The sequence below is a fragment of the Prionailurus viverrinus genome, chromosome C1 (genome assembly GCF_022837055.1).
Source record: "Prionailurus viverrinus isolate Anna chromosome C1, UM_Priviv_1.0, whole genome shotgun sequence".
Classification (NCBI taxonomy): domain Eukaryota; kingdom Metazoa; phylum Chordata; class Mammalia; order Carnivora; family Felidae; genus Prionailurus; species Prionailurus viverrinus.
In genome coordinates, this window is record NC_062568.1 from 192,659,529 (window position 1) to 192,671,817 (window position 12,289).

Below are 12,289 nucleotides of genomic sequence, written 5' to 3' on the forward strand. Positions count from 1 at the left end.
AACTCTCTCCACCCTGCTTAGACCCCAATATCCCCAGCCAGATGGCCTCTCTGCATGGATGACTATCTTCCTCTATGCTACCTAATGGCAAAACAAAATTGTTTCAGGAAGCTATTTATGATTATAAAAATCATACACATTCATTGTATAAGAACATGGGGGGAAATAAAATCTCTCATAATCCCACTACTCACAGAACTGTACATGTAAATACAACACATTTATTTTACAAATTTAATATCACAAATTAAATTTAAATTATTTTCACCTTAAAATTTTAAAGATCATGGTTTCTCCTAAATTTTTCTTGGAAAATTTAGTTCTGTAGTTCTCTAAACCCAGATTCACAGACTCTTGAAGTATAATAAACTAGCTGGGAAGAGGTTAGATACCTCTAAACCATTGTGAATTTATTCAGTACCACCTCATAATTTACTACTTGAACGGACTGCAAACTTACAAAAGCATCTAACCAGAGAGCTTTGGCACTGGTTAAGTCCTGCTCATTAAAAAGAGAAACTAAAACAAAGTTTCTCTGTATTTATTTTGAGCAAGTGTGGTCCAGATATAGAGCCATTCAGTGAATTCCAATGTTATGTGACAGCCTTTTAATAATGTTTGTTGCATCTCCTAATTAAGGACTGAGATTTCAAATAATTAAGTGGGGGGCAACTGACAAGTTTACATACTTTCCTAGTACCCATACACGGACGGCAATTCATTTTAAAGCTTGATTTGCTAGTATAAATTTAAAGTTAATTATAGCTTCAAAGTCTCCGTCTGGGCAAAGGGCCACTAACTAAGGGTTCCATGTACGTAGGCAGTCTTCTGTTTATCTGAGAACAGGGTGGTATTTGCTTGTACTTTTCAATGCATAGTAAAATGTTTCTGCTTCAGCAGAAGTTTCTCTGGATTATTTAAAGTGCCATGTTGTTGGACATAATTAAATTCTCCATTTGGCTTTCTGTTTGTAAAGAGTGCCAATCTTTCCAAAAAGGAGCAATTCCAAGATGACTTACCTCTAAATTTTCTAGTCATGGAGATCTATTACTGCTTAATTTCTATCCATATACCTCACAGAATATCAAACTGGACCATATCCACCTATCTCTTGAGATCATTTCGCTTATTTGGGCTTAAATTCAGTTAAGTTACAAACAGTAGTTCCCTAAACCCAGATTCACAGCCATCACTTGTAAAATGGGGTTAGGAATTATTAGGCTAAAAAATACTCTCACTATATACTAGTCACTATGCTAACCACTTCATATTTTTAACAATCACAAAATTCCTATCACTATCCTTATTTTTCAGATGAGAAAACTGAACCTCAGAGGGCTTATGTAATTTACAAGAGTCATAAAGCTAATAAGGAACAGAGTCTCACTCAAAGTGAGACAGGCTGATTCTAGAGCCCATGCTTCCATCTCATCACCTAGCTCAGTGGTTCTTAAACTTTGACCTTAGGATCCCTTCACTCTCAACACTTATTGAGGGCTCCAAACAGCTTTTCTTTATGTGGGTTATATCTATCAATATTTACTACATTAGAAATTAAAACTAAGAAAAATGTTAAATTTTTATTAAATCTTTAAAGAATAATAAACTCATATTTTAACATTCATAACTTTTTCGTGTGTGAAAAATAACAGTATTTTCCCAAAATGTAGTAACACAAAAAAGTGACATTATTTCACATATTTACAAATTTTTTAAATGTCTGGCTTAGAAGATAGCTGGATTCTCCTAACTCACACTAACATAACTCAGGGTACTGACTCAAGGCCAAGATCAGACATTCATGTTAATAAGCTAAGGCAGGCTGTAAAATTTAGCTACAGAAGTCACTTAAATAACAATGGGACATACAGAGAAAGAAACACAAATTATTCCGGCACTTTAATATTAGCTAACATCAGGGTGCTTGGGTGGCATCGGGGTGCTTCTGACTCTCAGCTTTGGCTCAGGTCATGACCTCATGGTTCATGAGTTCGAGCCCTGCAATGGGTTCTGTGCTGACAGTGTGGAGCCTGCCTGGGATTCTCTCTCTCCCTCTCTCTCTGCCCTTACCTTGCTCACTCTCTCTGTCTCTCTCAAAATAAATAAATTAATTTTTAAAAATATTAACTAACATTTACTGAATTTTGACAATGCGTAAGACACTATATTAAGTTTTTCCACACAGTATCTTTTCTAATCCTAGCCATCGCCCTATTTACTCTGAGGTAATAATCTCCATCAGACGTTAAAGGAACCTGAGGCTCAGGGCGCCTGGGTGGTTCAGTCGATTACGCTGCCAACTCTTGATTTCAACTCAGGTCATGATGTCACAGTTCGTGACTTGGAGCCCCACATCAGGCTCTGTTCTCACAGTGTGGAGCCTATTTAGGATTCTCTGTCTCCCTCTTCCTATCCCTCCCCTGCTTGCTCATTCTCTCTGTCTCTCTCTCTCAAAAATATATAAACATTAAAAAAAATTTTTTTTTTTTTAAAAAGGAACCTGAGACTCAGAGAGGTTAAGTGAATAACTTGGGGTCACAAGGCCAGGACCAAGCAGAGCCAAGATTTCAACCCAGCTCAGTCTGACTATAAGTCCTTGCTTTTGATCACTGTGTGATGATACCTCCCAACATTACCAACAATCTCCATGAAAAAAAGCATTGAATTCAATCAAGACTTTTAAAAATACCTTCAGGGGGTTCATGGGTCCTCTGAAGTTTATCCATGTACAGATAGCCTAAGAACCCTGCTTTAATGATCTTAAAGTATCTAATATATAGCATAATAATTTTAAAATCTGAAAAAAGGTAAGATAACAATAGCTAACATTTATTGAGCACCTACTATGTGCCAGACACAGTGCTTAGTGCTTTCCATATATTGCCTCATTTAGTTTTCATCCGACAATGCAACACCTATCACCCTGATGAGAAAACAGGAGATTCCAAGGACTTAAATGACCTGCTCAAAGTCAAACAGTGGAGGGGATCGAGCTGACTCTTTCTACAGCACCACATTCCCTCCAAGACAAACACCAAATCAAACCAGGTCAAGAGTTTAAACTTATTGCCAAAGCAAACACAGAAAAAACCCTGGAAACATACTTACCTGTATGACTTATGCAGTTCCATGACCTTCTCTTCAAGTTCCTTGGTCTGATTTGGGGCCAGTTTAAAATCACTAACATAATCCGCACCATGAAGTTCTGGGTCATAGTCTCCCAGCTCAGACTGGATGGTATAAGAACCTAATAACGCTAAGGTTGCAAAGGAACAGGGCAGACGTCCTGCAACTATGTCCTGTCGAAGCTGGAGGCATAAATAATACCTACAGCCAAAAGAGAAAAAACGTTACTATGTCAGTAACAACAAAAACAAAATATAGAGAAAGAGGAAGAAAGGGGGAATGAGACAGAGATATGGAGGGAGAAAAACAAGAGAGATTAAGTAAGTATGAGGTAATGCTAATAATTGTTTAACCTAGGTAGTGGGTACATGGTTGTTCATCATACTATTATTTTTTCCTTTCTGCATGTTTAAAATTTTTCCACATAAAAACTCAAAAAAAAAAAAAAACCTTTAACTATGTTGGGCTCATGTCTGGAAGGCAATTTAAAAAGAAAAGAAGTTGCTAAGAGAGTAGATCTTAAAAGTTCTCATCACCAGAAAAAAACATTTTTGTAATTATGTGTGGTGATGGATGTGAACTAGACCTATTGTGATCATTTCATAATATATGCAAATATTGAATCATTATGTTGCACACCAGAAACTAATATAACACTATATGTCAATTATATCTCAATAACAAAAAAGAAAGAAAAGAGGAGAAACTGGGAAAAGTCTGAAGGAGGTAAAGAAATTAATATTTTATTGAGCACATTAAGTACCATATACACATAAATCATCTCATCTAATCTTCACAAAAAAACGTGTTTGGTGGGTATCATCACCAAATTACAGATAGAAAGGCAGTTTCAAAGACTAAGCTTGCTCAATGTCATATAGTAATAAAGGCTGTTTGGCTACAAAACTGGACTCCTTCTATCAAACTGCTTTGCCAAATGTGTAGATACTGTCCTTCACATAAAAAGATGACATTACTGACACAATTTTAGTAGGATATGAACATTTTCAGCTGTTTTCTCTTCAAGATGGGCTAAGCCTTCCATTCACTCTCGTCTTATAGGACTGATGCCACCAGTGTGCTACATTGTTGGGAATTCATACTGGGGTTAAAACTGTTCAATAGAACAAACCAACCATGTGCCCCTACATGTTAGGCATTCATCTCCATCAGTATAATGTTTACACCTGTGATCCTGACCTGCTTAGCACTTTTTCTGAGTTGACCAATACAGACTGTTTGACCAAACAGGAAAGCTGGGAGATATGATTCAATTGAAAATTCCTGTATTAATTAGAATTATATCCTTGCTTTGACCATAATAAGGTGTTGAATAATGTAGATATCAACAATCGTTTTGCTATCTATAATTTGTCACTACACATGTTTTAATTTTTTTATTTTTATTTTATTTTGATTTTTTTTAATGTTTATTTATGAGACAGAGAGAGACAGAGCACGAGTGGGGGAGGGGCAGAGAGAGAAGGAAATACAGAATCAGAGGCAGGATCCAGGCTCTGAGCTGTCAAAACAGAGCCTGACGCGGGGCTCAAACTCACAGACCGCGTGATCATGACCTGAGCGGAAGTCGGTCACTCAACCGACTGAGCCACCCAGGCGCCCCTACATACGTTTTTAAAAAAAGAGGAATGCCAACCAAATCACAAGAATCTTAATCTCCTCTAAAATGTGGGTAATTAGCAAAAAATTTCAGGGATTTGTATTGTTTTATACATAACCTCAAGGAAGATGAATAAGAAGCAACTTTAAGAGACAAATATTACATGTGAAAATGAAATAACCAAAACAATTTTTTCAGGCCAGAGATGACATCTCAACTTCAAGAATGTACTAAGGATTATCTAGACAAAGAATAATTTTTTAAAACTTTCACAGTACAATAAAACCTTGGATTGTGAGTAACTTGTTCTGTGAGTGAGCAAACATTCTAATAAATTTTAACTTGATAAACGAGCGAGGTCTTGCAATATGAATAGTACATGATGCCAAAAGTCACATGATCACAACTGAGTCAATGGTTCTTTCTCTCGCTGTGGGATTGTGGGTGATCATCTCCCATGCTCTGATGCTCGGTCTCAGGCGATGGTATCTGGTAGGAATCAGTGATTTTTCAGAATGTTGGAAGGCACCCACAACTGGCACTAGTGCATTTTTTTAACTTCAAAGCACCTATGGACAGTCCGTTGCTTTTCCGTACAAGAGTAAGCTTAGGAATGCTTTGCTTCATTCTAGGTCACGGCTGCCTGCAGATATAGACCCTTTCCCCTGCTGCCTTATTGCCAGTTATATTAAATAGAGTATATATATAACAAGAGTTTATTAATACTGTAGTCAACATCTTTGCAAGCGTATACAATAGCCCCGTGCAGAAAAAGGTTGAAAAGAAGGTGGTAAGAAGAAGGAGATGATTACAGTGGAAGTTAAAAAGGAAATCATCAAGAAGTATGAACAAGTTATGCAAGTGGCCGAAATTGCAAGCTTTTATAAGAAGTCTATGTCTGCATCTCGTCTGGAGAAGAGGAAGAGGAGAAAAAAAGCAGAAGAATCCCTCACTTCAAATGAGATTAGGGAGATGTATAAAATGGGGGAAACAGTGCAAAATTTTGTAGAAAAGCACCACCCAAATAAGACTGAGGCAGTCTGAGCAATAAATCTGTTTAATGACAATGCATTGTCAATTTCCACGAAATCCTCAAAAGGAGGCAAAAGCAAGTGTCATTGGATAGTGTCCTTGTTAAAGTTGCACGAAAAGAAAAAGATTTCATTGAGCCAATAGAAGTGATTCCGTTAGTGATAGTGAAAGTCATCCTACACAATAACCCTACTCTCTCATCTCCCTCACACCAGCCACAAAGGTTTTCAAAGTTAAGTGCAAGTTAATTTGTTAATTTTTCTTTATATTTTGTATTTTCTTTGTTATTTTGTATTATATTATAGTATTGTAGTCATTATTATATGGAACGAATCATCTGAGTTTCCATTATTTCTTATGGGGAAATTCTCTTTGATATACAAGTGCTTTGAATTACAAGTATGTTTCCAGAATGAATTATGCTCACAAACCAAGGTTTTACTGTACTTAACAATCAGAGTTGGAGTTTACTTAGGCTATTCCCTTATTTGAGCGATATGAAAACTGGGGTATAGAAACTGTATACTTGTCAGATAGTTGACAACAAAATCAGATTAGAAAGTCATTTCTCAGTAACCAACAGTTCAATTTAACAAACATTTGCCAAGCACCTAATATGTATAAGGATGTTATGGATATAAATAAATATGTATAATAGTATTCTTTACAATATGCTGGTTTTCAATTTTCTTTTTTAATATTAATATTTATATAGAATCCAATAAAGGTCACTTTCCTAAAAGAAATCAGTAAGTTGTTTTCAAAGAGTACAAGATTTATTTCATAAATCAAGTGGGCTCAAAAATTACTGAAAAAGATTCAGCTCATGAGGATTATGTACCTAATCACACACTTTAAAAAAAAATTTTTTTTTTTTTTACATTTTCATTTATTTTTGAGAGACAGACCACACATGAGGGAGGAGGGGCAGAGAGAGAATGAGACAGAGAATCTGAAGCAGGCTCCAGGCTCTGAGCTGTCAGCACAGAGCCCGATGCGGGGCTTGAACTCACAAACTGCCTAATCACATACTTTAAAAGGGAGATAAGAAAAAACAATAGTAACACAGGCTTCAGCTTTTCTGATCCCTGTAAAGAAAACACAGTGGGGAAGCAGTATCAAAGGGAAAAAGTAGAAGAGCTATTTTACCACTATATTTGCATCTTGCCCTGTGGAGGGCATGTGGTTTATAGGCGTCCTGTACACAACTTGTCATAATACCCATTAGAAGCAAGGGTAATTCCCCTGCCAATTTCCTCTAGGCACATCACAGATAAATGAGAATTTAAGGCTCACTTATTTGCAAACCTGTCTTGAAGTGACCAGAAACTTCCCATTTTAATAGCACAGAATTTTTCTTCAGTTCTGAATAGGGAAATTCCCAGAGCTTATGAAAATGAGAATTACTAATTCTATATTTAACTATTAATAAATTATTTACCTTGTTATATCTTCTGTTAACTGTGCTGGGTCAGGTGGATAAAACTTGACATTAAAGGTGAAATTCCAGGGGACACCTGTAAAGGTAAACACAAAAGAATTGTATGCTTATGCCTAAGTTTCTGATTGTTAGAGCACCAAAAATATTCAAAATTTTCTTTTCCTGAGTTTTTTTTAATATTCTCATGCTTTGTGGAAAGATTTGATATTTATTTAAGAAAGAAAGTTGTTTAGAACCACTTAAGAGTTTGAAAGTGTGATTTTTTTTTCTCTTTGAGCTCTGTATTAGGTTAATTGATATAAAATACTTGATAACACCTATCGTTGGTGTGGAAAATAAACACAATTATCTATTGCTGATATGAGTATAAATTGGTACACTATGGAGGACAATTTGACAAGATCTTTCTAAACATAAAATGCATATATCCTTTCACCTTGCAATTCTATCTCCATAAATGCATTTATACATATGCTTAAATGAGGTCAGAATGGTATATGTGTAAGATATTGTTTGTAATAGAAAATGTCTGAAAACAACCTAAATATATATTCATTTAGCAAGAGAAGATATATCTCCAAGATACAGCGTTAGGTGAGAACATACTAAGGTCAAGAATAGCATACATACAGAAAGCAACCATGAATGTTGAGGGTAGAAAGAAGTCTATGTTACAGGTATGATTACACATGCACAGGCAATCCCTATAAGGATATATAATAAACCAGTTATAGTAGTTGGTAAACTAGGAAGGGGAACTCCAGGAGACGAAAACTGATAAGATAGGGGAAATATATAGGAGGAAGACCTATTTTCACTGTGTGCTCTTTTATACCATTTGAATTTTATACATGTACTACTTATTAAATATAAACATTTACCTTCTTTAAAGGATAATCTTTAAATGCAAATTACTGGGGCTAAGAACTTTTGCTATTTTATTTGGTGCATATCCCTAGGATTCAAAACAGTGCCTGGTAGAACATTGATGATCAAGAAATATTTGTTGAGTGAATGAAGGAAATAAAGGAACTAATCTCACAGCATTGTTGTGAAGGTCATATGAGGATGCTACAGCTTCAGAAAAAAAAAGAGGTACTAATATATTAAAATTGTCCAGTAATCCAGATCCACCAATGACTTTATGTTGTTAGATGTAATCAAATGAAAACAAAAGCAAACACCTGTATTCCGGTTGCATTTTTCTCTCCATTCAACCCCAAACAAGAAAGTTTAACTGTATTAGAAATAACCATATCTAAACATAAATGTCTCAAGTACTAACTCTTTTACTTTTCTTAACAGCAATCGTAAGAAGAGAAACTCAAATTTTCAGTTCCCATTCTTCTCTATGTATGAGATGCAAGTTTGGGATATTGCTAATGAAGATATTCAGGTTTACTGTGAGCTAGCTCAGGGTTAAATGCAGTAAAGAGTCTAAAAAAAGTCACTTGGAATTAAAAAAAAATATATTAAGCTTAAGCTTTAGTTAGTGACTGTTTCTGGAATATGATTCATAAAATTAGTAATATCTTATGGAGAATATTTAGTAGGGGAAAAAAAGGTGGCTGGAACAGCTCTAAAAAATGTTAACATTAAAATTCATGCCTTCTAACTCAACAACACTTCAACAACATTCTCACCAAAGTGCATAAACTGAAGATTCATGTACTATGAAGAAATATCAAACACACTCAAAGTGACCAATTATTGAAATAACTAGCCTAGACTCTTCAAAATATCAATGTTATAAAATACTTCAAAGACTCAGGAACTGCTCCAGCTCAAAAAATCTAAAGAGATGTGCCAACTAAAGCAAAATGTCACCATAGACTTTATTTTGCTATAAAGAATATTATTGGGACAACTGATAAATAAGGTCTGTGGGTTGCAGTATTGCTTCAATGTTAATTTCCTGCTTTTAATAACTATTATAGTTACATGAGAAAATTCCTAGGTTTTAGGATATTTTAGGGGTAGAGAGATATCATAACTGCAACTTACTCTCTTTTTTACTGAGGTGAAATTCACATAATATTAACCATTTTTAAGTATACAATTCAGTACATTTCGTGTACAATTCAGTGGCATTTAGTACATTCACAACGTTGCACAACCATCATCACCATCTAGTTTCAAAATCTTTCACCACTTCCAAAGGAGACTCTATCCATTAAGCAGTCACTCACTCACTGACCCCCACCTCCACCCCTGACAACCACTAATCTGTTTTGTTTCTATGGATCTATTGTGGCCACAATATGTGGTCATTAATATTTGTACACACACACACACACACACACATCACATTCTGTTTAACCATTATCTATTGACGGACACTAGATTGTTTCTCCCTTTTGTCTATTGTGAAAGTGCTGTCAAGATACAACATTAACATGGCTCAGGAAAAAAATAAATAAAATTTAAAAAATAAAATATTAACATTTGAGGAATCTGGGGAAAAGGTATCCAGGAATTCTTTGCAGCTTCTTTCAACTTTCTGTTAGGCCTGAAGTTACATCAAAAATATTTTAAATTAACGATTGAAAAAAATTCCTGCCTTCTGAGGACACAGGAAACTAGAAATTCTCATACTACTGGTGGGGAGGTAAACTGTTACAACCATTGTAAAGGAGAGCAATTTGGCAATATCTGGTAAAACTAAAACATACTCTATAATCTAGCAGTTCCACTTTCAGGCATACATCCTAAATCAAGTGTTTTTTGTTTTTTGTTTTTTGTTTTTTTTTTTAATTTTTTTTTTAACGTTTTATTTATTTTTGAGACAGAGAGAGACAGAGCATGAACAGGGGAGGGGCAGAGAGAGAGGGAGACACAGAATCGGAAGCAGGCTGCAGGCTCTGAGCCATCAGCCCAGAGCCCGACGCGGGGCTCGAACTCACGGACCGCGAGATTGTGACCTGAGCTGAAGTCGGCCGCTTAACCGACTGAGCCACCCAGGCGCCCCAATCAAGTGTTTTTTTAAAACTGTGGATCATGATCCATTGTGAAATCAGTTTAGTAGGTCAAAATCAGCAGTTTTAGAAATGAAACAGAATGCAAACAAAAAAAAATCAGGATATCCTTCATAATAAAGATTAAGAATTCTTTTGTGAAATTTTGTTTTCACCTGAGATGAATTTCAAAACTCATGCTGAATAAGAAAAGCAAGTTACAAATTATTAACTATTATATAATTCAATTTACATGATGTTCGAAAAGGTAAACCATATTTTTAGGTATACATTCATAGGGAATAAAAACCATTAAAAAATACAATGAAATCATTAACACAAAATTCAGGACAGTTGTGACCTCTGCAGGAAAAGGAGAGGAAGATTCATTTGCAAGGGCACAGCTGGACTACAGAATTTTTTAAACATAATTTGGGTAAGTTATAGATCTGTATTTTTCAGTATATATACAAGGTATGTGGATTTCTTGCTTTTGCTGTGCACTATTCCAGAAAGGGGTAGAGGTGGATAGCCACACTCAGTAGGGGGAATCTCTCTTATTCAGAACCAAGGGAATGCAGCTGGGAGGAGAAAGAGAGATACTGACAAGCCTCAGAAAAAGGTTCAAATGGATCATGTTTGTCTGAGGGAAATTAAAAAAAACAACAAACACAGACAAAGCAATATTATCCATACTATATAGATATGGGATATATAAGATAAAATATAAAAACATGGATTTAAACACCCCAAACTTATGAAAATAGTTTTCTACGGATAGGGAGAGAAGGGGATAGGACTAAGAGGAAAACAAAAAAGATAAAACTTATGTGCACTATTCTGTTCTATTATAAATTTAAAATGTTAACAAATGTTAATTCTGGGTGATGTGTACATGGATATTTCTTACGTTAACCTCCATTCTTTTCTATATCTTTTTAATATGGAAAAAATATTGCTGGTGAGTATCTATTTCAATTTTAGATATTCATATTTTTATTCTACTTCTAGGAACTTATCTACAGAAACATGTAAGTATGTGTGTTTATATATATAACGTTCACTACAACCTTGTTTGTAATAGCAAGCTACTGAGAGTAAACCAAAATGTCCATCAACAGGACTGCCTGTATACACACACACACATACACACACGTGTGTGTGTATGTGTGTGTGTGTGGTGTGTGTGTGTGTGTGTGTATGGTGCTACAAATACATAATCATTAAAAAATTTTTAAACAGGGTGCCTGGCTGGATCAGTCAGTAGAACATATGACTCTTGATCTCAGGGTTGTGAGTTCAAGCCCCACATTGGGCATAGGGCTTCCTTTAAAAAAAAAAAAAAAAAAAGGAGAGAGAGAGAGAAAGAATTTATAAAAAAAAATAATAAATTTAAATTTAAAAAAGAAAAATTTTAAACAAAGTGAATTTATATATGTTGATATGAAGAATATTCCAAATTATGGGGCACTTGGGTGGCTCAGTTGGTTAGGCATCCAACTCTTGATTTCAACTCAGGTGATGATCCCAGGGTCATGGGATCAAGCCCCATGTTGGGTTCTGTGCTGAGTGTAGTACCTGCTTAGGATTCTCTCTCTCTTTCTCTCACTCTGCCCCTCTCCCCCACAGGGAGGCTCTCTCTCTCGAATAAAAATAAAAAATAAAATTTTAAAAGAATACTCCAAATTATGTTAAATAAAAAATATTGGTTGCATATTTATATTAAATACATATGAAACATACCTACCAAATACATATTTATGTAACATATGCATATTAAATATAACATTTCTTTAAAACACATATGTATTAAACAAAAATTATATTAAATATTTTTATAAATATACATATATTAAAACTTAATATAAATATGCATCTATTTACATTAAAATATTTGTATGTACATCTCTGCAAAGAACACAAAGAGTTAAAGCACAGGGTTAGAAGGGCAATTTACTTTGCATTAGATTCATTTGTATCTTTTCATTTTACTCCACATATTTCTACCACCTATTTAAACAAATTTTAAAACTATATATAGCCTACTACATAATGCATACATAATATAATGCAATACATAATACATAACAATGTATAGTAGTCCCCCCTTATCTG

General features: G+C 34.9%; 1 protein-coding gene across 13 annotated transcripts in view; it reads right to left on the bottom strand.

The window, feature by feature from the left end:
* Window positions 1-12,289, bottom strand: part of EPB41 (erythrocyte membrane protein band 4.1) — a 200,042-nt gene that overhangs the window by 74,652 nt on the left and 113,101 nt on the right. For all 13 annotated transcript variants that reach the window (XM_047872671.1, XM_047872667.1, XM_047872668.1 and 10 more), the window contains 2 exons: window positions 7,221-7,296; window positions 3,109-3,327 (listed from right to left, as the gene is read on the bottom strand). In XM_047872671.1, coding sequence (XP_047728627.1) covers window positions 3,109-3,327; window positions 7,221-7,296 — 295 coding nt within the window. The remainder of the gene's footprint in view (window positions 1-3,108; window positions 3,328-7,220; window positions 7,297-12,289) is intronic.